The 27,919-nt window shown below is 52.5% G+C and overlaps 2 protein-coding genes across 6 annotated transcripts; one reads left to right on the forward strand and one right to left on the reverse strand.

Annotated features, from left to right (window-relative positions):
• The first annotated feature begins 1,885 nt into the window (after positions 1-1,885).
• On the forward strand, positions 1,886-9,691 carry Tmem151b (transmembrane protein 151B). Its single transcript, NM_001191804.2, is given in 3 exon segments — positions 1,886-2,302; positions 4,399-4,839; positions 5,549-9,691. Coding segments are annotated over 3 exon segments (1,686 nt in total). The 5' UTR covers positions 1,886-2,185; the 3' UTR covers positions 6,677-9,691.
• Drc5 (dynein regulatory complex subunit 5) lies at positions 7,703-27,890 on the reverse strand. 5 transcript variants are annotated; one of them, XM_087565900.1, is made up of 6 exons: positions 27,642-27,890; positions 18,527-18,661; positions 18,127-18,439; positions 16,435-17,003; positions 11,506-11,955; positions 8,981-10,480 (listed from the first exon to the last, which is right to left on the reverse strand). In XM_087565900.1, exons 3-6 carry the CDS (start codon positions 18,395-18,397, stop codon positions 10,274-10,276), a joined length of 1,497 nt encoding a protein of 498 aa, XP_087422026.1. In that variant the 5' UTR covers positions 18,398-18,439; positions 18,527-18,661; positions 27,642-27,890; the 3' UTR covers positions 8,981-10,273.
• Between the last annotated feature and the right edge of the window lie 29 nt (positions 27,891-27,919).

The raw sequence follows: 27,919 nt of genomic DNA on the forward strand, positions 1-27,919 counted from the left end.
GGGAAGATTTTGTCTATGACTAGAGAAGATGGGGGTGGTCTCTTGGGAGTTCTGGAGTTGACCAAAGGGAGTTGTCCCTCTTACAACTGTCCCCTGAGGTAGAGACAGTGGATGGGCATGAGGGGGGAGATCATAACAAAGGAAAAGTATGAATCGTCGGCCATGTAGGTTAGGAAAGTCCAATGCTGGGACCTCTGCTATCTGTGCAGGGAAGACTGGAGGGTGGTGAAGACAGACTGAAACCAGAGTGAGGGGCTCAAGTTGGTTGTGAGGCAGTGGGTGGGAGCCACTGGGATGAGGTACCAAGGTTCCCTTTCGGAGACTACACACACCCTGTTCTGGGGGAAGAATGGACTCTTTGATCCAAAGAGGACCATTCAGGCTGTCCTCCCTCGGGAGGGAGGAATAAGAAGTAGGAGCTTGGAAGCAGAAGCACTCGGAGGTGGGGTTGGGGGAGGCAGAAGTAGGGACGGAAGGAGTGGTTCTGGTCCAGAAGAGGAAGGGAGCACCGAGCTACTCAGTATCTTACTTCCGGGCCCCAGAGATCAGATATGACATCAACACTGCCTCAAGGTCACTTCCTGCTCCAAAGGAACTTCTGGTATTGGGAACTGAACCTAGCTCTTCACACATGCTAGACGAGTGTCTGTGACTGAGCTACAACCCCAATCTACTACCTAACCCCTTTTTGGACAGCTCTTTGGTATCTAGTCCAGATGGTGCTGATCCTCCTGCCTCAGATGGGTGTCACTTCTCTTCACAAAGAAAGAGAAAGCTCTGAAGGGTAGGAGCCAATCTGTGGGTGCTGGCGGGTGGGTCCGTAAGCACTCACTTGCCCTCCATACACCTTGGTGAGGAAGAACAGTTACTGTCCGACAAAGGCCCCAGCAGCAGAGTAGGTTGTCACAGTTCACTATCTACACCCAGAACCACCATGCCTGGCCTTTATCACACTGTTATAATGACTGCTTTGCATGTCTTCTCTTCAACTAGGCTGTGCTTTTCGAGGGTAGGAAGATGTATTCTATTTCTATACATGACACACAGTAGGTGCTGAGTACCTGCTTATTTATGGGAGCATCAGAAACGCACGTACACAGAACACTGCCAGTCTCTCGTGTGTCCTAGTCACTGCAGGGAAAAGCAGCTGCGGGTGGGTGGCACAAAGGGCTTGGCTATACAGTCACTCAGCATGCCTGTGGTCTGTGACTTTGCCTCCCTACGTTGGCAGACTAGTGAACTTTCTCATTGTACCTGTGAGGGACAAAATAAGGGCTTGGAGACAGAAGGTGCTTGCCTATGGACACACAACAGAGCCAGAAGCAAGAGTTAGAACTCAGGTGTCCTTAACCACCAGCCTAGGGAACTGGATGCACTTCATCGCTTTTCTGGGGCTGCTCTTGTGAAGGAGGGAGAGCCTACCAGCGGCTCCTCTCTCTGCCCTCTAGTAGTCCTTTCTTGGATTTGGCTTCAGTGCCTCTGGAGTCCGGTTTCTGCCTTAACCCTTTACCATGCAAATTAGGAATAAGGGTCTTCCCTAAGGTGCCCAAGACTCATTCTCTTCTCCCCAGCCTTCAGCCTCAAGGACTTGTGGGGACCAGAGATTGGAGAGGGATGCTGGTTGATCCTCCGGCGCGTCAGGGCCCTTCTAAGAGGGCAGCCGGAGAGGAGTTGAGGTTGAGATCTTGCCAGAATGGGCAGGCGGCAAGAAGATGCGGTGAGCGAGTCGGACAGACAGAAAGGGTGCGGGGAGCCCCTGTTGCTTCTCCCCTTTGGCAGTGTGGTGGTGGTTATTAGGAAGGCTTGGTGAAGGCGGAGTTTGGGGGGCTGGGGGCGGGGCTCTGCTGCACTGGGAGGAAGAGGGGGGGCGCGCTGGCTCCAGCTCGGCTCAGACAAAAGGCGGCGGCGGGAGCGGGCGGGAGGCGGAGCGGCGCCGCGAGGGCCTCAAGGTGACACCCGCCCCCGGCCCCGGCCCCCCCAGCCCGGCCCCTTCAGCCCGCCCTCCCACCCATCCCCCCCATCTCCGGCCTCCCCCGTGCCCTTTCTAGGCCCCCTCCCCCCGGCGGGGGGTGGGGAGCAGAGAGGGCCCCGCCCCTCGCGCCCCCTCCTCAGGGCCAGCGCAGGATGCCCCCGGCCCCTGGCAGCCCCCCGGGAGGTCCTGAGCTCGACGCGCCCCCTCTACGCCATGTCCCCCCCTGGCTCGGCCGCGGGAGAGAGCGCCGGCGGCGGCGGCGGCGGCGGCGGCTCCGGGGTCCCGGAGGAGCCCATGGCAGCGGCGGACGAGGGCCCCGCCCGAGAGGAGGTGAGAGCCGGCGGCCCCCGGTTCCCCCGCACGACCGCGACCTGGCCCCCATCCCCCGCACCTCGCGCGGTCCCTGCCGGTTCCGCCGCAGAGCGGCCGGCGCCCCGCACCCCGAGCCGGCCGCTGCAGCCGCAGTCCAGCACCACTGCCCCGACCTGGCTGCCCGCGCAGTCCGCTGTGGCGAGGAAGGGGCCGCGTCGGGGGCGGGGCTCAGGGGGTCCTGGGCAGGGGGAGGGGCCCTGGGCGGAGCCTCGCAGACCCCGGGCTTAGCAGCGAAGGGCTAGGCCGGCCGCCGGGTGAGGATGGTGGGCGGCATCCCACCTTGAAGGCTAGGAGGGAGAACTGGAAGTGCTCCGAGGCAAGAAGAATGCGTTGTGGGGAAGCGATGGTGTCACCCTAGCTGGGATTATAGGAAGATCAGACGGGTACAGAAGCCATAGCCCCTGGGGTCACCGGAGTGTGTGTGTAAGGGGGCTGCTGCTCACCTCTCTCAATGCCTGATGGTCCCCCTAGGGGGCACTAAGCTTAAGGATTTCTGAATCAGTACTATGCATGTACCTTGCGAGGGTCCTACTTGAGTCTTTTGAAAACGGGAGACAAAGAAACTAAGGGAAGTACCAGAAGCCCTCCGTCCCAACCTCCCATCCACATTGGTGCACTCCATGCATATTACACGGGGGCTGGAGAGTGGGGATGGACTTGCCGGTAGCCCCTTTCGGTTGTGCTCACACTGGGACAAGCACATGACCAGGCGGGCACACAGGTGCACCTGTGCACCCGGCTTCCAAAGGCACAGCTCCCAGAAGGCAAGGGTACCCTCCCTACCCTGTAGGTACTCTCTGTATTGTTTCCTGTTCTTCCTACCTATGCACAGAAATCTAGGACCTCTGCTGTTAACTGTACACTTGGTTTCCACTGCTTTATCCCTTTCTGGTGGTCCCTAGGTCAGGATGAAGAATTAAAGGGGCCAGTCAGCACTGCAGCAGAAGGTTGTGTGTGTGTGTGTGTGTGCACATGTGTGTGCACATGTGTGTGCAACAATGCAGAAAGTGTGGGAAGACAGGCTATTTGAACAATCGAACTCAACCCTCATTGATTATGTGCCTGCTGGGTGTCACTTAGGAGGCAAAGAGAACGAGACGCTGGCCCTGCCCTCAGGAGCGCTCCATCTGGTGGAGAACTAGACATGTAAACAACTCAGAAGGTGCCAAGTGCTTTTAACAGACCGGCCCTGGAGAGTATCAAACATTAGTGACAAACGCCAGGGCTTCCAATATCTTCCTTTCCTGTAGTCCACCCCTCCCCCATCTTCTCTCCTCACCCACAGACCTCTGTCCCTTTGGACTGTTTTGTGGGAAGGTGCGAAGGTGCCCCAGCCCCTCTTCCCCACCCTAGAACAGAGAGGAAGAATGTGTTTACTGGGAAGAGGGGGTGTGAATAGTAGGAAGACTCACAGAAGGATACAGGGGAGGTGAATGGGATAAGGTTAAACCTCTACTCCAGAGAAAGTGTTAGATTGTCTGTAACGGAGAGGTGAGCCAAAGAGAATGGTTTCTCTAGAACCCAGGGCTGACAGTATCTCCAAGAGGTCAGGGCCCCACCTAGTAAGTGGGGAGATATGTCAGTGGGTCCCTCCCTGCTCTCTTGGGACCCCCTGGAAAAGGTCTGGGCTGAGGACCTACCTTCGCTAATGCCTGTTTGTCTATTCCTTTTTTCCCCATCCACCCCTTCTCTCGTTTCATCGCCATCTTTGTGTCTGTCTTTGGACTCTTTCTGGATATCATCCTATCCATCTGGTCCTCCACTTCTGATCTCTCTCTCTCTCTCTCTCTCTCTCTCTCTCTCTCTCTGCCTCTTGTGGTCTCTCTCTCTCTCTCTCTCTCTCTCTTTGTGTGTACTCTTTTATGTTGGCATTCTGGTCACCTTTTGTCATGGTTCTGTCTGGGACACTTCTGTGTTTATCTCTGGTCACTGGCTCCCATCTCTGTCTTCTTCCTGCTACATTCCTGTCTACGACCCTGGCACTGGCCTACTGTCTCTCAATCCCTGTGTTCATCATTGCCTCTGTGCCGGGTCCTGTCTCCTCGTCTGAGCAGCAGCGTCCCATCCAGCCCTCTTTCACCAAATCTCTCTGCCGTGAGTCTCACTGGAAGTGCCTCCTGCTCTCACTGCTCATGTATGGCTGCCTGGGGGCAGTGGCTTGGTGCCACGTCACCACAGTGACCCGCCTCACGTTCAGCAGCGCCTACCAGGGCAACAGCCTCATGTATCATGATAGCCCTTGCTCCAATGGCTATGTCTACATCCCCCTGGCCTTCCTGCTCATGCTGTACGCCGTCTACCTGGTGGAGTGTTGGCACTGCCAAGCCCGCCACGAGCTGCAGCACCGAGTGGATGTGAACAGTGTTCAGGAGCGTGTGGGACGAATGCAGCAGGCCACCCCCTGCATCTGGTGGAAGGCCATCAGCTATCACTATGTCCGACGAACTCGACAGGTCACCCGATACCGCAATGGAGATGCCTACACGACCACCCAGGTGAGAAGCTGTGGATGAGCGTGGGCTGTTCAAGACAGGAAGGTTGCTTGGGTTTCTCTCTGCTTTTGAGGGAGCTCGGGACAGCATGAGCCCCCATGCGTATCCAGTAGTGACAACCAACACCAACAGAACCGAGCTCTAGGCACTTACAGATTTAAAACCATTTACTTAATTCTATGAATTAAGCAAACCTATGAAGTGGCTATACCCCCATTTTATTTTAAAGAGTGGTAAAGACAAAACCCATCCAAGGTCATACAGGAGATAAGGAGGACGGGACTTTAGCTCAGCTGGCCGGCTCCTGGGTTGGAGTCTGTTTAGTGCTTCATGCCTGCAGATGACTTCACCTGTATCTGCTCAACTGTTCGGTAAAGTAATTATTACCGAGTACTTATTCTCAGCTACGGAGACCTCAGCTCAGACTGGCCTGAGGCTACTTTTACTTGGCAGAGGTAGACTTAAAGTCAGGTTTCTGGGTCTCAGGCCAAGACTATTAGAGGAGGTGGTTGTGCGTGGTACAGGGTTTTCAGGGCAATCCCACTGGGGTTGGGAGCGGAAGGGGGAGGAGGTGGTGATGGTGATGATGATGATGGTGACGGAGGAGGAGGAGGAGGAGGAGATGATCTCAGGTATAAGGACCTCGGTCTGTGTTGGGATAGATAGACAAAAGCCGCGGTATGCTCCCCCTTGCGACTCCAACCTCCTGCAGGTCTACCACGAGCGGGTCAACACACACGTGGCGGAAGCGGAGTTCGACTACGCGCGCTGTGGGGTCCGGGATGTGTCCAAGGCGCTGGTGGGGCTGGAGGGCGCGCCGGCCACGCGGTTGCGCTTCACCAAGTGCTTCAGTTTCGCCAGTGTGGAGGCTGAGAACGCGTACCTGTGCCAGCGCGCGCGCTTCTTCGCCGAGAACGAGGGCTTGGATGACTACATGGAGGCTCGAGAGGGCATGCATCTCAAGAACGTGGACTTTCGCGAGTTCATGGTGGCCTTCCCCGACCCGGCTCGGCCACCTTGGTATGCCTGCTCGTCGGCCTTCTGGGCGGCAGCCCTGCTCACGCTATCGTGGCCGCTGCGCGTGCTGGCGGAGTATCGCACAGCATATGCGCACTACCACGTGGAGAAGCTCTTCGGTCTGGAGGGACCGGGCTCGGCCAGCAGCGCAGGTGGCGGCCTGAGTCCCAGCGACGAGCTGCTGCCCCCGCTCACGCATCGCCTGCCGCGGGTCAACACGGTGGACAGCACCGAACTCGAGTGGCACATCCGTTCCAATCAGCAGCTGGTACCCAGCTACTCGGAGGTGTTGCTCATGGACCTAGTCGAGCTGGGCTCGCGCTGCGGCGGGCCAGGGGGTGGCTTCGTGCCCAGGTGTCGCTACGGAGGGGTTGGTGGCCCGGGCGCGGCGGGCGTGACCCCGCACTGGCGGAGCTGCGAGCACTGTCAGCGAGCGGTCAGCAGCTCGTCCATCTTCTCGCGCAGCGCGCTGAGTATCTGCGCCAGCCCGCGGGCCGCCCAGGGCCCCGGAGCGAGTGCCGGGTGCGGGGGCAGCCGCTTCTCACTCAGCCGCCTCTATGGTTCTCGGCGCAGCTGCTTGTGGCGCAGCCGGAGCGGGAGTGTCAACGAGGCGAGCTGCCCCACGGAGCAGACCCGTCTGTCGAGCCAGGCCAGCATGCGGGACAACGAGGACGACGACGACGAGGAGGAGGCTGGGCCACCACCGCCCTACCACGACGCCCTATGTTTCCCTGTCCTCATTGTCCATCGGCAGGAGGGGTGTCTGGGCCACAGCCACCGGTCACTGCACCGCCATGGCTCCTGCGTGGAGACCTCACTGTGACCTCCCGCCTTTGGAGGGAGCCTGTGCCGTTCTCCCTCCTGCCTCTCCTTGTGTTGTGCTCTCTGTGTGTAGCAGAGGAAGGCAGGATGGTAGTTAAGGCCAGGCAGGGGGTATGAGAGAAGGCGGGAGGTGAGGGGGCACACTCAGACGAGACCTCAGTGATCTGAGACTGCTTCCCTGTACACAGACGGAGGATGGGAGATTGGCAGCTCTCTAAGAATCCCATCCACTGGGGCAGAGGTGGTTCTCTTCCAGGCCCCACCCAGTTCCTGCGGGGACACCTCCTTTTCCATTCACACTCGAGATTTCCCTCCCAGGCTTTCATCGAGTCTTGACTGTTAGTATGTTGTGGGACCCGTTTCTGGCTTCCCCACCAAGGGAACCATCATGGTGAGCAGCAGGAAAAGCATTTGGGGCTCTTTTTTTTTTTTTTTTTTTTTTTGCCCAGGCCCCCCGTGGAGAGGGGCGGTGGTTTGGTGGAGAGCAGCCGAGCTGGCTTCCAACCAGCTTCTGTGTTCACAGGGTCTGAGGGTGGGGCCGGGGGGTGGCCCTCCCAGTATTGCTCTCCACACCTTAAAAGAGTTCTGGCGGCGTCTAGGCGCTGCGGCTAAGAAAGCTCTGTTGTTTGTTTCATTGAGCCCCAGAGCTCCAGTCCTGGAGGGACTTTTCATCACATCAATGACGTCACTCACCTCGGGGCTTACTGGCTCTAAAGAGCTGTTGTCAGGGTACAGGGCAAGGGAAGGAAAGCTGGGAGGACACTGCAGGCTCTTTCTGGAAAAGACTCAGCCTCCCATCCATCAGCTGCTTCCTCCCCTGGGTTCTGGGTAGAAGCTTCCATGAAGGAGGCTAAGGTGCCATCCTGGAGGCCCTCATTAAAGTCAGCCAGGGTGAGTGACCCAGTGGACAGAGCTTGAGGCACATCTTGTTGAGAGACCTCAGGAGCAGAGTTAGTAATGGTGGGTAGACTGAAACTAGCCCTGAAGGTGTGGTGACAGGGCGTGCTGTAGCTTTTTCTCGTGCAGACGCTTAAGAAGAAAGGTGCCCCTCACGCGCGCCTCCGTAGAGCTGAGTCCTTCACAAGCCCTAGCTAGAGAGATAATCATTTCCAGTGGCAGGAGTTCCGTTTTTGCCAGACCCTCCACTTCTTCCTATCCCATGAGTTGAAGCTCTAGGTCTTCAGAGGGGCGCCATGCCACAGCCCCAGGGCACCAGCCCTTTGTCCTGTCCCTTCGAAGCTTTGACACCAACTTTGCTCTCCCATTCCCTATACTCCCTTGCCTCCTCCATTCCGGTGTGCTTCCTTGTGCATGTCTGTGTTTGGCCCCTCGCTCTCCCAGCTGCCCTGGCTGACATTTTCCCAGCAGACTTAGTACCCAGGGATTGGGCTCACATCCATCCAATCTTGTTCCCTCTGCTTCTTGCTTTGCCTTCCTCATCAGATCTCCACCTTTTTGGCTTCCCCTCTTCCTCCTGGCTGTGCCAGTCCTATGCCAACCAATGGAAGTGGCCCCTACCTATGCACAATCTCCTCTGGCTCCCCTTCCCTTTTTCTCTGGGGGATGTGGGAAGCCCTGTTGTGGGGATGCCATGGTCTAGGGCTCAAATGGGGGTTGAGCTTTCTGGTTATACAGAGATGTTTGGGTGAGGAGGGAGGGGTGTCAGAGAAGGATAGGTTCGAGCAGAAGGGATCAGCACAGCTGCCCACTGGGTTTCCTGGGCAACAGTGTCCACTGGCCTGCTAGCACTGAACCTTCCAGGACCCTGAGATTGAGCTCCGTGTGTGTGCGTGTGTAAGTGTGCATGTGTGAGTGTGTGTGGTGTGAGTGTGTGTGTGAGTGTGTGTACTATGTGTGTGTATGTGTGAGTGAGTGAGTGTGTGTGTTTGTGCGTGTTTGTGTGTGTGCGTGTGTGAATGTGTGTGGTGTGTGTGTGTAAGTGTGTAGTGTGTGTGAGTGTGTGAGTGTACTATGTGTGTGTATGTGTGTGTGTGTGTGAGTGTGTGTACTATTGGAGCACAGGTGGTGAGTGAGCTGTGGCCTCAGGCCTCAGTTCTTGGCCAGCTGGCGACTGAATGTCTTGTTCTCATTTAGGGGCAGCTTGGCCATCTCACAGCTCCAAGGAGGGAAGGACTTGGCTCCTCCATTCTGGGTCCAGAAACCGAGCTTGACCTTGGGAGAGGAGGAGGGAAGCCCTGTTATTATTTTTGCCTGACCATTTCTGCCTAGGTCTCCTCACACAGACAGCCTCACCTCCCACACATACACACACATGCACAGACTTAGAGAGAAAGCAATTCTTTGGTCTCTTTTCTTGGTAGCTTTATTGATTGCCAGGGAAAATGAAAACCAGAAAATTAATTAATCTCTAAAATTAAACTTTACACTGAATGTTCTTGTTTCTCTAATTAGAACCTCTGCTAGCAGCTGTGGCTACACACACACACACACACACACACACACACACAAATATATAGACACACACACCCTCACACCTACATGTTTGCACTCTGGAACTGTCAGAGGGTGTCAGGCACAGAGGATTCTAGGTTGCCCGGACAGGCACACACATAGTCACTCCCAAGCCCTCTCTGGTGCTCTGCTCAGCTCCTGCTTGTTGCAAAGAGTCCCTGGAGTGCAGGCCCTCCTGGATTGTAGCTGCAGTCACCCATCTTTGAGGTAGAAGATGGGCTCTGGGCCACTCAGCTCAAGGAGAGTTGGGAGATAAGAGTTTGAGTTAGTCAGTCAGATCCTCTCGTGAATCCATAGTCCGTAATTCCTATGGGTGTAGCCCCAGGGTGGGCAGTCATGGTGTGGAAGGGACTCAAGGAGAGGGTACCTGGAAGACTGTATGTCCTGAGGAGAAGGGCTTGTGGGGTGGGCTAGGCCTGGCTGGGGAGGAGACAGGTCTCTGTCAAATTGGGTGCATCACACTGTGGCCTTTTTGTCATGGAATTCCAAGCGCAAAGATTGTACAAATCACACTGATGGATAATAAAAGTGTGGATGACTCACCGGTCTGCTCCCTCAGAGTGACACTTGCTCCCCATGCTCTCCATTCCCAGCTTGAGGGTTAGTGAGGGTGCGATCTGTACAAGTGGACTAAGCCGGGAGCTTGACGGTAGTGTCTCTGGGAGGGTGGAAGGGCAGAGGGAGACAGCCATAGCTTTGCTCTGTGTGCACTCATGGGCGTGTGTGCGTGTGTGTGTGTGTGCACGGTGTGTGTAGAGACTGAGATCAGGACTCAACTATCTGCTTGGTAGAAAGGGAGAGGGGTGGGGTGGGTCAAGAGGTAGATGGGGCTCATGAAGAGTTTGAGCAGGAATGGTTGTCTCATAGTCCTTTGTTGTCCCTGTTCCTGGTATGGGTCTAGTAGTGGCCATCTTCCAGGTGTGGGAGCTAGGCCACCACCATTTCATCCTTAGGCGTGCCCCTTCTGTATCTCAGCATCTTCACGTATCCAAATCTGGCCACCCCTTCCAAGGAGACTCGTGGTTCCCTTTCTCGATTCTTCGGAACCAGGGGCAGGCATATCAAGGGTGTGAAATGAAGGTGTGGTTGCCAGGGTGACCCATCAGCTCACTGTTCTATCCCTGTCTTAGCCTACAGAATTCTCACTGTAGTTGTTAGTGGGTAAGGTGAGGTGGCCAGGACTCAGGGTCCGCTGGCGAGCAGCCTCTCGGTTGTTATGCAGAACCTGGCCAATGAGGTACTCGCTCTCCTGGGCTACATCTGACAGTCGCAGGTCGAACTCCAGAATGGTCTTGTTGTCTGACATGCCTTCCAGGAGCTGCTTCCCACCGTCCTGGGGAGGAGTGAGGCAGAGGGGTCATTTGGTGTCACAAGAACACACTTCCATACAGGTGGGATACCTTTTGCCAAAGCCACCTGTAATCTATCTGTTCGGGACATGGACAAAAATTCCATTCTACTTGAAGAACTGTGGTGACGGCAGACTGAGGTGACAGCTTAACCTAAATGTTTTGAAAAAAATATGGATTCGTGATAGTGATGTGGTTCTCCTTCCTCCCTCACATCAGTCCTGGGGACCTAAGAATAGTCAGTCTAGTGAGATGTGAGAAGAAGTTTGGAGGGGATGGAATGGCTACAATCCCAGCAGCCACGAGGCAGACCTCAGAGTTTGAGGCTAGCCTGGTCTACACAGTGAGTTCCAGGATAGCCAGGGCTACACAGTGAGACCCTGCTTTAATCAATCAATCAGGCAGTCAATCAATCAATCGATCGATCAATCAATCAATCAAACCACCTTCCTTTCCCTCCCAGAAACTAAGAGCCAAAGGAAAAGGAGGAACCTGTAGGTGACTCTGAGGAAAGCCCTTGTGCCTGTGCACAAGGACCAGAATTAGGATCTCCAGAACCCATGGGAGTACTGAGTAGGTAGAGTGCCCATTTGTAACTCTGGGGATGAGGGATCGAGGATCTCCAGAGCAAGCTGGCTGTCAAGATCAGTCACTTCAGAGGCTGTCTCTGGGTTTGACGGAGAGACCCTGCCTCAGCAAATAAGGTGGAAGAACCATCGAGGGTAATTTTAGATGACAACTTCGGGTCTCCACATGCATGCCCACGTGTACGCGCTCATATAGGTACACCCTCACACACGCAAAGACATGTATACATGCACATATAGCACAGACATACAAAACAAAAATGAAAAGAATTGGGCCCTGGAGCGCACACAGGAGAAGAACCCGCACACATGTTCTCTGAGCAGCACACCACGGTCTGCTCCTAACATTTCCCCCGCCCTGGCAACGGTCTATGTTAGTTGGATTCCACCCCATACCCACCGCTCCGGAAGCCATGACTCACCTGCCCAATGTGGTTGCAGGATAGGTTGAGGCTGATGAGCGTGGTGTTGACTGGGAGCACTTGGGAGAGGAGCGTGGCTGTGGGCTCAGACAGCTCATTGCCGCCAAGGTTCAGCACGGTGAGGCACTTGTTGGTCTCCAGGGCGTGGGCGATTGCTTGGCCACCCTCGTCCTCGATGCAGTTGAGGCGGAGGTTGAGGGAGACGAGGTTGGTGTTGTGCGCCAGGGCGTGGGCCAGTGACTGTGCACCGGACGCCCGCAGTTGATTGTTGGCCAGGTTGAGCACTCTCAGGCGACTGTGGCTCAGCAGCTTGGCTGCCGCGCGTGCACCGCGGTCTCCAATGAGGTTGTGGGATAAGTCCAGCTCCTCAAGGGCTGGGTGGTCCAGCAGGCTACGGATTAGGATGCGTGCCTTATCGTCGTCCACCTTACTTCGGGTCAGTCTGAAGATCTGTGGGCAGGTGGGAGTTTTACAGCACCTGCCAGTCTGGGATAGCCTGCGCTACCTAACTGCTCTGTGCCGGTAGAGAAAGAAGATACAAGCTGGCATGAGGCTCAACACCTGGTGTTAGCCACCTGCCTGGCTTTCAGGTTGGAGGTGGAGTCACCTAATGATGTAGAATTGCTGGCAGGTGGTAGAGAGGAAGGCCATCACCAGGTCCAGCTCAATCTCGGTTTTCTCTATTCTTTTGACCAAGAAGCTGACAGTGGAAAACTTTGCCTACGTCACTGTTAGTGGCTGGTATTACAGAACCTTCCAGTATGGTGTGCCAATCCAGCTATATTTCTCTGGACAACATACTCTCTCATAATCTGTGACTACGTCAGCCTTTCTGGCTTCCAGTCTGCCCATGCCACGGTACCTACAAGCCCCCTTTCCACTGAAGGCCACTCTTCTGTTCTGTTTTATTTTGTCCTGGCCACTGAATAGGCTCCTCCACTGTTTTCATGATACCAACACAGATCTCCACAGCTGCCTACCACATGCCAACTGCCCCGCTTCAGGTCTCAGCCCCAGCAAGCATTGACCCTGGTCCCTGAGCCTCTTTCTGTATAACCAATGATTTTCTTGTAGACCAATTCAGGTTGAAATTGGTGCAATTTCCTCTTCAGAGACCCAGAAGCCCTCCTGTGTCCCAGCTCTGTTCCCCGCTTTGCAGTCAAGCTCTTGACAAAACTGTTCACAGCCCCGCCCTTTTCCTCACTTCCCACTCTCTCCATATCCACAGCTGCCCAGCTTCTGTTTCTAATACCCCACACCCAGGGACCCCTCAGGTCCCTAAGCCAGTCCTGGGCTCCATCCTGTTCGGTGGCTTCCTCCTTCTATTTGAAACGTGCCCCTGTCTGGGATCTGTGACACGATGCCATGGCCTCTCTCCTATTCCTGGCAAGCTCTTCCCCCTCTAGCCCTACATGTCAAGCTTCCTTTTTCTCCCTTTGGATCTTTCTTCTATGACTCCATCCAAATGCAAGGCCACACTCAAGAAGACACAGTTCTCAAAGCTCAACTTAAGACTCTCCCCACGTCAGACTCTCCCTAGCTGTAGAGAGGACCTCTCTCTGCTCCGGGCCACCTCAAACTGGAACTCATGTTTTTAAACTCAAAATGGTCCCCCTCCTCCTCCCCCTCTTCCATTCCCTGCCTGCCAATGATTCCTACAGCATCTGGTCTCGTGAGAAGGGCCCTCAGCACATCTGCCTCGTCCTTCTTGTCTCCATCCTCCTTACGTCACAGGGGCAGGTTACCTGACTGTGTTTCTCTCCAGATTCTCCACTTCATCCATCTTTGCAGATACGGAGGCGGTTCCAACCACCCTCACAGTGCTTGCTTGCTTGCTTGTTTTGGTAGTGAGGGGGCCAGGGACACAGCTGAGAAGAGAGACTCACTGGAGGACCGAGGTCAGATTGACTGGGAGCAGGCCTGCGTGGGACTGTCTTGATTGTTGATTGATGGAGGTCTAGCCCACTGTGGGTAGCACTATCCCTAGGCACATGGTCTTGAACCGTATGAGGAAGCTAGTTAAGGGGCTGGAGAGACAACTCAGTGGACTTTAGCCTGTGCAGCCCTTGTGGCCCAGGAGTTCAGTTTCTAGTACCCATATTGGGTGGCTCACAATAGTTAGTGACTCCAGGCCCTCTCAATGGGCATGTGGACTCATGAGCATGTACCCTCCCATTATGCATAATTTATAATAATAAGAATAAATCTAAAAAGAGAGAGAGAAAGAAAGCTAGTGGGGTAAAAGCTGTGTATGAGCCAGCCAGCAAGCAGTATCACTCCATAACTTCATGCTGGACTTCTTTGGGCTGTGGCATGAGTTCCTTGTTTGCTGGCAATGCTGTGTGGGATAACAAGCAGGCTTGCCTTCAAGTTACTGCCTTGAATTCCTTCACTAATGGCCTTGGCATGGGAGTGTAAGTCAAACAAATCCCCATTCCCCCCAAAGTTGTTTTGGTGAGAGTGTTTTATCCCAGCAACAGAAAAGACACCAGAACGCTAGATTCCTGTGCAAAAGCTTGGCCCCCTCTGTGAACCTGAGAGATGTGAGGCCTTTAAGAGGTGGGGCCCTGGGGCTGGGGATTTAGCTCAGTGGTAGAGCGCTTACGTAGGAAGCGCAAGGCCCTGGGTTCGGTCCCCAGCTCCGAAAAAAAGAACCAAAAAAAAAAAAAAAAAAAAAGAGGTGGGGCCCTGGTGGAATTGATAGGATGTCACCCTTGGAAGAGTCTGGTGAGGCTCTCCTGGGACCCCAGGACCCAAGTTATTCTTGCAAGAGGGTGTGCTTGGTCTCTTGTGCACATGTCCTTTCCTTCCGGCTTTTCTGCTATTAATGCTGGCGCTGTGTGATCTGTGAGTCCTTCCAGCTACCAGGAGCTAAGTAACCCTGCTTCTCCTGCTTTCCCTTCGTGTTCTCTCTCTCTTTTGAAAAGATCCTTGAGTATGTTGCACATGTGTGCTTTTGTGTGGGTATGTGGGTGGCTAGAAGAGGTCAGATCCCCTGGGGCTGGAGTTGATGTAAGCGCTGGGAACTGAATTAGTGTTTTGTGCAAGAGCGGTCAGTTTGTGATCCTAACCACTAAACCACCTTTCCCCTTTCTCTGGAACAGAGTTTCCTGTAGCCCAGGCTGGTCTCCAGTTCACCATGTAGGTATGATCCTGACCTTTCGATAACCCTGCCTCCAACTTCAGACATGTAACATGTAACTCCAGACGTGTAACATGTAACATGTAACATGTAACTCCAGATGTGTAACATATAACATGTAACTCCATTAAAAAAATTGTATGTCGGGGCTGGGGATTTAGCTCAGTGGTAGAGCGCTTACCTAGGAAGCGCAAGGCCCTGGGTTCGGTCCCCAGCTCCGAAAAAAAGAACCAAAAAAAAAAAAATTGTATGTCTTGGTGCTGGGAACTGAATCCATGTGCTTCAGCATCTTGTCTTGTTGCTGTGACAAAATACTTGACAGATGCATGTTAAGGAAGGAGGAGGCTCTTTGGCTCACAGTTTTGAGGGCACGGTTCATCACAGCAGGGGGAGCGGCATCAAGCTGCTAGGCTTGGTAAGAGAGGAAAGAAATGCTGTCCTCTGTTCACCCGCTTTGCAGCCAGCCAGCAGCCAGCCAGCATCGGGCCCTATCCCAGGTGCTGAAGATGCAGGGGGCGCGGGGGGGGGGGCAAAATTATGCCGTTTGAGCTCTGCGGATGGAGCAGTCTGATGGGATGAAAGGCACTAATGAGCAGCCATAGAAATGTGAAGCTGCAGCTAGGCGGTGGCTGCCAGATTTCACAAATAGAAACACAGAACGTCCAGTTAAATTTGAATTTCAGATTAAAAAAAAAAAACCCTCAATGTTTGGCTGCGTAGCCCAAATAGTCCACGGGGCATACTCGTCTGAAGATTTCAACATAACCAGGGTGATGGTTAATGCTGCCAACTTGACAAAGCTCTAAAATAGCCTAGAAGTGAGTCTCTGGGTGTGTCTCTGGGGCATTGTCTAGTTCAATGGCTAAATTACCCAGCTAAACCTTTCTTCTCCCTTGAGACAAGATTTCTCTGTGCAGCTGGCCGTCCTGGAACTCATTCTGTAGACCAGGCTGTCCTCAAACTCAGAGATCACCTGCCTCTGCCTCTTGAGTGCTGGGATTGAAGGTGTGCACCACCACTGCCCGGTTTATCTAGTTAAACTTTAATTGTGTGTGTGTGTGTGTGTGTGTGTGTGTGTGTGTGCACGCGCGCGCACGGGCGCGCATGTCCTGGGCTGGATAAAAAGGAGAAAGCTGAGAATCCCCATTCCATGCTCTCTGCTTGGCCAACGCCTCAAGCTCCTGCCGCCATGGCTCCCCCTCTGTGGTGAACCATGCCTTGAAAACTGTAACCAAATGACTGTCAGCTCCCTTCAGTTGGTTCTGCCAGGGATTTTAATCACAGCCAGGAGACAAGTTAAGCAGTACAGTAGACCTGCTGTGGAGTGCGTTTTAGCTTTTCCCAGTGGCAGGGGCCAGACCCATGGCTTTGCACATGCTACAGACACTCTTTGCCTCTGAACTGCACCCCAAGCCTGGGCGTTTTTCATTTGGATCCATCCTCAGTATCACTTAGACTGGGCGTAGTGGCGTCATCTGTGATGACAGCACTTGGTCGTGTTTGTGTATGTAAGGCAGAGGCAGGAGGTCAGAAATTCAAGGTCATTTTTAGCTGCAATCAAGTTCTGGGCCTGCCTAAGACATGTGAGACCCTTTCTCAACAGAGTTTCAAAAGAAAAAAAAACGAACCCAAATATCTAAACAATTCCCTTCTCTACTGAATGAATGCAAGGAGATGGGAGAAGATGGTGGGAGGAGAGGAACAGGCAGGGAGAAGCAACCCCTGAGGCAATGAGAAAGGAGGCAGGCGATTTGGGGGCGGGGGGAGGGGGGAGCGGGCTGCGGTACCTTGAGAGTGTGACAAGCTTTGATGGTGGCTGCTAGAGAGTGGCAGTCTCGGTAGGTGAAGAGAAAGAGGTTCCACTCAAAATTCATGCCGCAGTCTTTGACGCCATACACCAGGTCCAGCTCCTCCAGGTACTTGAGGCCACCCACAAGAGCCTGCAGCTGGTAGTGGTTCTTCTCAGGCTCGTTCCCTTCGCCCTCACTGCCAGAGTCCGACTGTTCCTCTCCCTGAGGCGGGGTCGGCATCCGCACAGGTGGGAGGAACTGGTCCACGTGGATGCGGCGCACGTAGTTCCTGCAGAGGGGCACCAGGTCCAGAATCACGTTGGGGTCCGTGGTCCCTGGGATGAAGAGCTTCAGCAGGTTCTCCAGGTGTCTTTCAAAGAACATACGCTTCCAGCTGTCGCCGTGCTTGGACACGTGGCACACGGACCAGCGCTTGATGCAGCAGCGGTGCCAATAATTCTCATCCTCAATCAAGTTAGCCGTCACCGACAAAGGCAGCTCAGGGGGCAGGCTGCTCAAGACCTTCTTTTGGTGCTCTGGGAGCAGCTGCTTCAGGATGGGGTTGTCTTTGGGAAGGGAGGAAGGAAAACAGGGTCAGCCACCATGCTGGGAACGTCACAACACAGTGCCCCGGGGCTGTCTTGGAAGATCCTTTGTGATCTTGGGAACTTTGCTTTGAGAGGAGAAACGGTTTCATAAAGAGACACTCTTTGAGGCGCTCTTGCCTGCAACTAACTGGCAATTGCATTGGGCAGTATCTGGTCTCAAGCGGACCCACCCAGAGAAGAACAGATAGAATCTCAGGGCCAGTTCTTAACGTATCGTCCAGTCTGACTTCTGAGACGCCCAGTCAGACTTTACTCATTCATTTCAGAATTACTGTATGTATTTTAACACCTACTATGTGCCAGATGCTGCTGGGGAGAAAAAAGGAAGAAAACATGGGGCCAAAAAAGATGGATCAGGGTGTAAAAAAAAATGCATGCTGAGCAAAATTGAATCCCACCCCAGAACTCATGCAGAGGTGGGAGGAGGGAGAGCTGACGTCATGAGTCTCTGTATGTGCACTGCATTCCTTGGTGAGAGCTCTCCCCACCCCCAATACATCCTTAAAATGAAGAAGTCAGACATGGCCCTGGCCTCCTGGAGTTCATCTAAGCTTGCTGGGGCACACATCGACATGCTATGTTAGATAGATGGCCCATTTCTCGGGAAGCCCTTGTCCCACAGAGTAGGAGAGGCCAGCTAGTTCTCTTTGGAAGGAGCTGGAGTGGAGGAAACCAGGAAGCCATTTGCATCCCAGAGGACTCTATCAGATGTGTGCGCAGGCGTCTGTTTGTGTGGGTGTGCATGCACGTGTGCATGTGTGCTTGTGTGTGTGCACATGTGTGCACGCGTCTGTGTTCAGTTTGTGTGCATGTGCATGTACGTGGTGTGTGTGTGCGTGCACGCATGTGCCTATGTGTGGGTGTGCTCGTGCGCGTGCACGTGTCTGTGTTTGGTTTGAGTGCGTGTGTATGCACGTGTGCATGCGTGTTTGTGTGTGTGCGCGCGTGCACGTGCACATGCGTGTGCGTGCGTACACATGGCAGGAGACACCACTCAGTTGGGTGGGAGTAGATTTGAGAATGCTTCCAGGCTTGGGTGTGGTGGTCCCCACCTCCTCCGGCCCAGATCACGTGGACTCACTCTGGAAGTTCTTGACAATGTGTTGAATGCAGAGCTCTGTAAGGAGAGGTACAATGGCCAGCGACCACTCCGGGTCCTCGGAGATGATCCTGCGCATGCGACGGACATTTGTGGTCTTGGTCTTCAGCTGACTTGGGGCAGGGCTGGTGCTAGTCTTCAAGGACACGGGTCCTGGACTGGTACTACCCAAAGTAGAGACCTGGCGCTGGATGTTGAAAGCGGATTGGCTGCGAGACGAAGGGTCGGACGCTGTTGTTGAGGTTTCCTGCATGTTGACTGCTGGCAGTGAGGCAAGGGTAGGAACCTTGGCAACCTGGCAACAGGAAGCTTCTTACTGCAGGCAGGATACAGGATTGGGGGCGGGGTCCTAGCTGGAGCAAGAGGAAGGAGACAGTGTTACCTGGGGGGAATTAAGTGGCACAGAGCGGTGCTTGAGGATCAGTCTCTGGAGTGGAGTAGAACCAGATGAGGATCTCGGAGACTGGCTGTGTGGCTTTGGGCAAGCGAGCAAACATCTCTGAATCCCAGATGTTGCCTGTGAAATGAGGGCAGTAACTACCAACAGGATTATTAGAGGAGTTGATAAAATAATGTATTCTAAGGGCCACCGTGTGTACAGGAGCAGCCCCAAAGTTTAGACCATAGCTGTTCAATAATTATTATCATGGCTACGTACCAGGTACTCATGTTGGATATTAACTCATTTGTCATTAAGAAAAAAAAAACACGCTTTGGAGGTAAGAGCCCATTTTCATCTTCTTTTTTTTCCTTTGAAGGAAAATGAAACACAGAACGGTCCCTGACTTGCCTGATGTTGCACAGCTGATACTGAACGGGTAGTCTTTAAAGATTGTGTGTGTGTGTGTGTGTGTGTGTGTGTGTGTGTGTGTGTGCGCACACGTGCACACAGAGGCCCTGGTGCTGAAGTTACGGGCAGTTGTGGGTAGCCTGACATGGGTGCTGGGAACTGAATTCAGTCCCTCGGTGAGAACAGAACACTGAGTGCACATGACCTCTGAGCCATCTCTCCAGCCATCCATAAAGTGTGCATCTAAACTCAGTTTCTCGGGGCTGGAGAGATGGCTCAGTGGTTAGAGCACTGACTGCTCTTCCAGAGGTCCTGAGTTCAATTTCCACCAACCACATGGGGGCTCACAACCATCTGTAATGGGATCCGATGCCCTCTTCTGGTGTGTCTGAGAGCTGTAGTGTACTCATATAAATAAAATAAATAAGTAAAAAAAAAAAAAAAAAGCAAAAAAGGGGAAAAACTCATTTTTTGTGTCGCCCTAGCTGTCCTGGCATTCACTCTGTACAGCAGGTTGGCCTCAAACTCCCAGATCCTCCTGGCTCTGCCTCTTGAGCTCTGGGATCAAAGGTGTGCACTACCAGTGCCAGGCAAATAAATAAATAAACGGGAAAAAAAAGAGGCTTAAGTAGAGTTGGGAGTATAGTTCATTGACAGAGCTCTAGACCAGGACCCCTAGCTAAAAACAAAACAAAACAAAATCCCAAACAAATAAAAACCCTACAGGAAAAGCAAAATGAACAGAACAGCAACATCTTGAAACAGGTTTAAGGTCAGTGTGGTCTACAGAGTGAGTTCCAGGATAGCCAGGGCTGCACAGAGGACGCCTGTCTTCAAAAAAAAAGAAAGAAAGAAAGAAAGGAAAAAAATCAAAACCCCAAACAGATGAAATTATTGTACACTAAACATTATTGCTGAAATGTGTAATTTGCATACAGATTTTTAAATTAAAACAAAAAACAAAACCAAAAAAGTTGAAACTTATGGGTTGGGGATTTAGCTCAGTGGTAGAGCACTTGCCTAGCAAGCACAAGGCCCTGGGTTCGGTCCCCATCTTCGAAAAGGAAAAAAAAAAAAAAAAAGAAAGAAAAAGGAAAAAAAAAAGTTGAAACTTAACTATCGCACTATACTCAGGAGGATACTGTTCCTCCCCCCTCTTCTTTCAATTTTAAAGGGATACTGTCACCTAAATGTGTGATCCGTATAGTTTATCTTTCTATTTTGACTTGTCATTTATATGTACATATGTGTCTGCGTAGGAGGGTGGGAGCTCATGTGGATGTCCACGGAGACAGAAGAGCCAGCCCCCTGGAGTTGGAGTGAAGGTAAGTGTGAGCCTATCAGATAGGGGCGCAGTGAACGCGATACGAGTCCTCTGGAAGACCAATCAACAAGTACGCTTGGCTGCTGGGCCACCTCTTTAAACCTCTGCGTAAAGGCTTTGAATGGGTAAAAGCTTTGAACGGGAAGAATAGGTATGCTCAGGTCAGATCTGAGCTTATGGCCTCCATTCAGGGCGCGTGCAGTTGGGAGCAGCCAGACACACCCTCCTGTAGAGTGCGAACGCTGCCTCGCCTCCCTTCAGTCCCACCTGGCTCCCACTTCCAAGTCTCCCCTCATACCAGACGGTGGCGGGCAGTCGTGGGAAGTGAGAAGGCAGCTAAATATGGGGCTAAAGACAGAAGACTGAGGATGCTGTCTGGGCCTGGGGGATCTTCTGCACATGGCCACCTCTTTGTCCTCCTGCTGCAGGCACCCTACCGGTAACCTGAAGGCAGAACACGGGCGCCTGGGCCCTCTGCCCGTTGCTGGGCAGCTTCCCTTTGTGCTACACTGTGGTGTGGCCAGTGAGAAGGAGAGCCCTGCTCCAGCAACAGCATCCTTGGCAGAGGGAGGAACCAGATGGTACTCCCTAGCCTGCCAGGCAGCTCAAGGAGGAAAAGCCTTGGGAGAGGGGCACTGTCAGCAATATATTTATGTATTGTGTCACCCTGTATGCAAATCAAATGCAAACTCACAGACTCTGTCCGTCTTTAACTACACAATGCCTTTAATCCCAGCACTTGGAAGGCTGAGGCAGGTAGATCTCTGTGAATTTGAGACCAGTCTGGTCTATATGTATATGGTGAGTTCAGCAGGGTGCTGTCTAGATAGAGGCACCAGATGGTTTCGCATTTCTGGCTTGCTGCACAACTTATCTGGACTTGGACTTCCTCCTTACCCTTCTCTAAAATGGGATAATAATGTCTTCCTACGTAGGCGACTGTGGAGATTCCTGAGAGCTGAGAAGTGTCTCTACATGAATGCCAGGTCTCTAAGACTTGTCCCTGTCTCTACAGGAGAGAAGCGTAAAGGGTCAGTGGCAGTTTGAGGACCTGGTGCACCATGGTTAGAGGCCACTTGCCCCGCTCTCCTGGGAGGTGGCCTGCTCCCTCCTCTTAGGAGGTTTCATCACAGCTGGGGTTAATTGTGAGCCCCTCGGTGCTGCATACTGCCTTTCTTGGTACCAGGCAGTTCTTCCTAAGGTCTAGTTCTCGTTGTGTTTGCTGCTGCTTTGTAGTCTGCCTCTGGCAGAGATCATAGAGCCATCCGTGGCCCTAACAAATCTCACAAGGGGGAAGGGTAGTCTCCCCCATTCCCGTCGCTGCCACAGGGACTGGAGACATAGCAAGACCCAATAGTAGCTTTCTATGTTTACAGAAACACCCATACCCTTGGTCTGATGTCTCTTGACTTTGGTTTCCGGCTTTTGTTTTGAGACAGGGCCTTACTCTGTAGCTCTGGCTGCCTTGGAACTCACTATGTGAAACCAGGCTAGCCTCGACCTCACACAGCTCTGCCTGCCTTTGCCTCCATGGGTGCTGGGATTGAAGTCATCCACCACGCCTGGCCTGATGTCATTTTTAAGGCAAACGTCGAAAGCAATTACATCATAAGGTCAGAGTTGACCATTTTCATATACTTTGTGTATCCACCATTTTCATATACTTTATATATGAAATATACATTATATATGTTATATTTTTGTGGTGTGGAGATTAAATCCAGGCTCTTGCAGATGACAGCCAAACATTCTACCACTGAGCCACGCCCTAGCCCACTCATTTTTTTTTTTTTGGTTCTTTTTTTCGGAGCTGGGGACCGAACCCGGGGCCTTGCCACTCATATTTTTTAAAAAAGTTATATTTATTTAATGAATATGAGCGCTCTATCTGCGTAAACACCTGCAGGCCAGAAGAGGGCATCAGATCCCATCACAGATGATTGTGGGCCACCGTGTGGTTGCTGGGATTTGAACTCAGGACCTTTGGAAGAGCAGCTGATGCTCTTAATCGCTGAGCCATCTCTCCAGTCCCCTATTTTCATTCTTGAGCTCACTAGTAGCTGAGGCAGACTGTGAATTCCCTGTAGTAGCCTCCCCAGCAGTTGGGATTACAATCCTGCACTACCGGGCTTGGCTCTAAGGATATTTTTGACAGGAAAATTATTACCAGGCCCAACTGGGCCTGGTGACGCAGACCTGTAATCCCAGCTATGAGGAGTTTGAGGTACAAAGACTTAACGTTCAAGGTCTGCCTGGGCAGTTTAGTGAGACTTTGTTTTTCTTTTTCTTTCCTCTTTATTTTTTCTCCTCCTCTTTTTCTTCCTCTTCTTCCTCCTCCACCCCACCTCCTTTCTTTCTTTTCCTTCAAGATAGGGTTTCTCTGGGTAGCCCTGGCTATCTGGGAACTCACTCTGTAGACCAGGCTAGCCTTAGAATCAGAGATCTCCCTGTATCTCTCTCCAGAGTGCTGGGATTAAAGGCACCACCACCACCTGGCTAAGATTCTGCCTTTTTATTTCTCAAAATAAAAACTATGAAGAGGATTATATATATATATATACATATATATATGTAGTTTTTAGTGGTAGAACACTCATAGGACTTGAGTAATATTATTATTTCCTATTATGATTATGATGATGATGATTATGCGTCAAACCTTAGTACTACCAAACATAAGAAATAAAACAATAACCAGAGGTTATCTCTAGAGATTCCAGTTCCATGTGATTTTCAAACATCTCTTTTGAAGGATGGGGGGGTGCCGTGCAGCTGAGAGCATCTGCCGGACATTTTGGAAGCCCTGGGTTTGATCCTGCATACACTGGCATCCCAGTCCACATCTATAATCCCTGTACTTGGGAGGAAGAGGCACAGTGAGCTTGAGGCAGCCGGAGCTACATCTCAAACAAATCACCAGCAAGAAAATGTGTTTTGAGGGTATATGAGGGGTGGAGAGACACCCAGCCGTTGAGAATGTCTGCTGCGCTCAGAGAGGGCTCTCAGCACCCACATCAGGCAGCTTGCAACCAACTCCAGCTCCAGGGAGATCTTTGGAGGGTACCTGCATATACTCACACAAAGATGCACAGTTGAAAGTAAAACAACATTTAAAAGAAAAGAAAAATGTCTACCGATACTATATCAAAGTATACTTAATAGGAAAGTGAGTTAAGGGAATTCCTTGGGTCTGTTACTTCTGGCTCTCCTGCCTATCTTACCACTTCTGTTTTTTTATAAGCAGTTGTGTGCTGGGAACCAAACCCAAGCCCTCTGGGAGAGCAGCCAGGGCTCTTAACATCTGTCTGAGCCATATGTTCAGGCCCCCCCCCGCCCCGCCCCCGCCGGCTTTGGGCACTCTGTCCACCCCCAGGTTCTGCCCATCTTGCTCCTGTTAGGGGACCCAGCTCTCCACCGTCTGCTGTCCAAGTTCCTCAGATTCAATTTACACAGAAGATAGAGCTGAAAGCAGGGAGTCAGCTCCTCCTTCAGGTCACACAGGGGTTCGCTAACCTGTTCCTGCTTAGCGCTCTCCTTTCTCACTGCTGCCTCAGCCTAGGACCTCTGTGTCTGTCACACACAGCTCCACTTGGCCCTAGCATCCAGTCTGGTCCTCTACAACCAGCCCTGCACAGCCAAAGAGGCAGGCAGCTATATAAAACCTTCAGTGGCTCGGAACTGCCCAAGGACAAAAGCTAGCTCGTTCAGCATCTCAGAGGACAAGGGCGTTCTATCGCGACTAGTGGCTCTCCGAAATAAAGCCTGCTCTCATGCAGGACATTTTAAACTAGTTTGATCGTTTGCTGAGGCCACTCCTTAAACTTGGGATGCCTTTCTTACCATCTCCTCCCGGGAATGAGACAGACATCCATCCACTTACTAGTTCAACCCCTCCCCTGGCTTCCCCCAAAAAACTTTGTTGTAGCCCTAGCTCTCCAGGACCCTGCCACCTTCCCCTGTGCCCAAATCCACAGCAGACAGAGCTCACTGGATCTGCATGCCCAAGCCCAGTGCCAGGTCTGCCTTAGGCAGGTAGCTAGTTTGAGTCTGTCCTATTTGCTTCTAATAATAGCTTCTAAAGAGTATCCCATTGGCCACTGCGACTGACGGGCGTGGCCTTATAATGCCAACCAATCAGAGACTTTCTTAGGATTGGTCCAAGTAGAGGCTGACGGAAGGAAGGACCGCTGCATGTCCTTGAAGGAGCAGGAGCCCTACTGCTGAGAGTCACTTTCCCTGACGAATACAGAGCCTATCTGCAGTAGCAGAGGATGAAACCTAGTGGGGGGCCGGCAACCAGAAAAGCCAGAGTGATAAAGGCCTGATGTCCCTGAACTGCCGGGCTTCGGGTCTCAACATGCAACCTCCTTGCATGTAGTATCTTTCTCCTTTGTGACCACAGGGTGCTAGGTTCGCTGGTGAGTGAAATGGAAAATTCCTAAATCAAGGAAGTTTGAAGTTAACCTGGTCTTACGGGAAACCCTGTCCAAAGAAAAAGAGAAAGGAAGGAAGGAAAAGATGCTATCCCAGTTTGATTGAGGGGAAAGATTGGAGGAAGGGGGAAACGGACAGGCATAGCAGCTTACATCATTTGCTGGAAGGCCTTAATCTGGCTGGCTGTCTCCAGGCTTTCCTGAGGATTCTGCAGGGATGGACAGAAACCTAGATACCCAAATACTCCCAAAGGACCACAGAAAGAAGACAGCTCCTGAAAGGACCCAGCCCAGTTGGCGCCACAGGGGTGGTTCTCAACCTGTGTGTCCCGACCCCGAGGGTCACATGGCTGATATCCTCATGTCGGGTATTAACAATCCATAACAGTAGCAAAACTACAGTTATAAAGTGGCAACGGAATAATTTTATGCCTTAGGGGTTTACCACAAGAAGAGAAAATAGTTTAAAGGGTTGCTGCGTTAGAAAGGTCGAGACCCACTGGATCTATAGTCTCACATCTTCCTTGAGAGCCTGTAGGGCGGGGAGAGAAATGGCATTTCGTACTACAAGGTCCCACTCCTTTCTTCACGTCAGGGATTGTCTTTGGCATTCCAGACAAGCTGAGATCACCAGAAATTCATTTTTTTTTGTTTTTTGTTTTTTGTGTTTTTTTGTTTTTTGTTTTTGTGTGTGTGTGTGTGTGTGTGTGTGTGTGTGTGTGTGTGTTTGTGCTGCTATGTGATGTCCCCACTAAGGACAACCTCTGCTCTTAAGAGTGTGGAAGTGGGAGATGGGTCACAACTTACATCTTGGGCCCCTGGGTTCGGTCCCCAGCTCCGAAAAACAAGAAAAAAAAAATCTTGGGCCCCTTCTCAAGGACCTGAGGGCTTTACAAGGCTGCATCTCTAGCATCAAGCGCAGCCAAGCAAGATAGGGAAAGGTCATTCTTTCTCCAAGCCCATCTCTGTGTCCTCAGGACCGGGACAGGGGCATAAAAACACAGGACACACGAAGCCACACTGTGAAGGGTAGGGACTTTCTGGGCCTTGGTACAAGTAATAAAATGGTGTCCCACTTTGGCCAGGGCTGTCCTCATTTCGGATGGCTTTGTATGTGGTGGACAGGTGGTCTGGGGTCATAAACTTGGCTCTGGATAGCTGTGACTTATTGCATTCTAGGCGTGCAATGGCAGATGCCCACAGCGGGTTGACTCTACAGTCGCTGGCTGAGTGCTCAGGCCTTGGACTATCTCCGCTCACACCCTCTCTCTGCCTCTCACATCTGCAAGACCTTGGACAAGGAATTAACCTCAACAGGTTTCAGGGGCATCACCTGTTAAATGGGGACAGTAATTAATATTCCTATCACCTATCATTCACTGTAGATGATTAAGGAGCTAAACTGTGATGTTTCACACAGGCTTGGCCTGGAGTCGGCACTCAAGTCGTAGAGGCTGTGAAGAAGTTAGCAGCTTCACCCATATGAAGCTCAGTAAGCCCTCATGTTCACAGGTGATGTTTGTCATAACACCACTGTCTCCACCTTACAGAAGAGGAAACCGAGGCTTAGAAAACAGAAGGGACTCACTGTCACTTCAGAGCTGTGCTTGGAGTGCTTATCTGCCCACTGGGCTCTGCTTCTCTGAGGTGCACCTTTCTCACCTCAGCTACAGGAAGTTTTCTGGAACTTTCTCCCACTTGCGAGTTCTCTAGTCACCACTGAGGAACTGGAACCTTTACCTACTTTGGTGCCGACCTCCAAAAACCCAGCACCCTTATCCCGTTTCACTGCTCGCAGCACCTGACGCTTCTGTAAGGCTGGATTGCCGCAGACACCTTTTCCCTTGAGGTCTCCATGAGGGCCCAAGAGAATATTTCGGGGTTGCTCTTCTGCCCTGCTCACCCTGGGTGCTTCATGTTGCTCACAGACTGGGTCAAACTTGGGTCTCCATCATATCCCTTCCCTTTTCCGTCCTTCCTCAAGTTCCCAGTAAAATCTGCCTGAGTCAGGGAGGTTCCTCACACTGCTCAAATGGGAAAGTTAAGGAGTCTGTCCTGCCCCCTATGTTCCTCTGAAAGTGTAGCTGATGTGGCCTCCACCCATTTCTCTGCCTTTGCTTCTAATGTCTTCTCAGTCAGCTTCCCACCCATACTTACCCCAGGCTCCCCCAAAAGAGAGCCCTCCTTGGGCCTCCTGTTCCTATGTTCAGAGCCCTGGGCTTTTGATTACACCTTCTCCCACCCTCTTTCCTTGCCCTCTATTGCTCAAAGTCCTGTTGTGAATTCTCCGTTCACTGGACTAAAGGAAGAGAGAATTAAAAACAAAGGAGTAAAACAGAGTTTTCCCAAGAGCCCAGGTTTGGTCTCTGGCCCGGGGAGATAGCTTGTTCATAGCCCAAGGGCCCTCCCCTTTCCAGCTCAGACTCCTGTAGTCAGTGTATGGAAAAGGACACCTAGTGGTAACCAACCACAACTTCAGCCACCTCTCCTAAGCCACCCCAGGGGGAAAGCTCAGCTTCAAAGGTCAGCATGGTCCTCCTCCTCCTCCCCCCCTTGGTAACCCAGGGAGACCAGGTCAATGGGGGGGGATCTAGGGAGGGGCAGAACCCACAGGGCTTGTAGCATTGTCCACAGCTGAGGATTGGGGATCCTCCTCTTCCCAGGTCCCCCACTTTCTTTACTTGAATTCTAGGCCTCTGGACCAGTTTACAGATAGTCGTTGTGTGGCACGCAGAGCCTTGATCCAGGCTTTAGAAGGCAGGGTTGAGCTGGGGGCTTCATGTAATTGCAGGATGGGTTCTCCCATTACAGGACATACGAGGCTAAGATTGATGGCTGCGGGGCCACAGACCTGCGTGGGTTGCAGGAGCTGGCAGAGCTTTAGGCTTGACCAGCATGGTCTGAATGGGAAGATCTGAGTTGGGCGTCCCTTTTTCAGAGGTCACCTCACCTGCTCTGGAGACCCAGGAAACTGCTCTCACAGGCGGTTGGCGCAGTTGGTTGTTAGGGACGCCTGAGTCACCAGGGGGCGGGCCGTGAGCCCTCTGCCCTGGGCGTTGGCGCGCCCTCCTCCTCCTCGCCTGCCCTTTGCGCGCGCGCGCGCGTGCTCAGAGAACGATCCTGTGGACTTGGGCTCCTGGCTGCGTGTTTCGGTGCATTAAGGTTTTCGTGTGGAGAGGATGTACTTCTGAAAAGGAATGGGAGAGGAGAAGGAAGGCCCAAGAATAA

This window comes from Rattus norvegicus, chromosome 9 (genome assembly GCF_021556685.1).
Source record: "Rattus norvegicus strain SHRSP/BbbUtx chromosome 9, alternate assembly SHRSP_T2T, whole genome shotgun sequence".
NCBI lineage: Eukaryota > Metazoa > Chordata > Mammalia > Rodentia > Muridae > Rattus > Rattus norvegicus.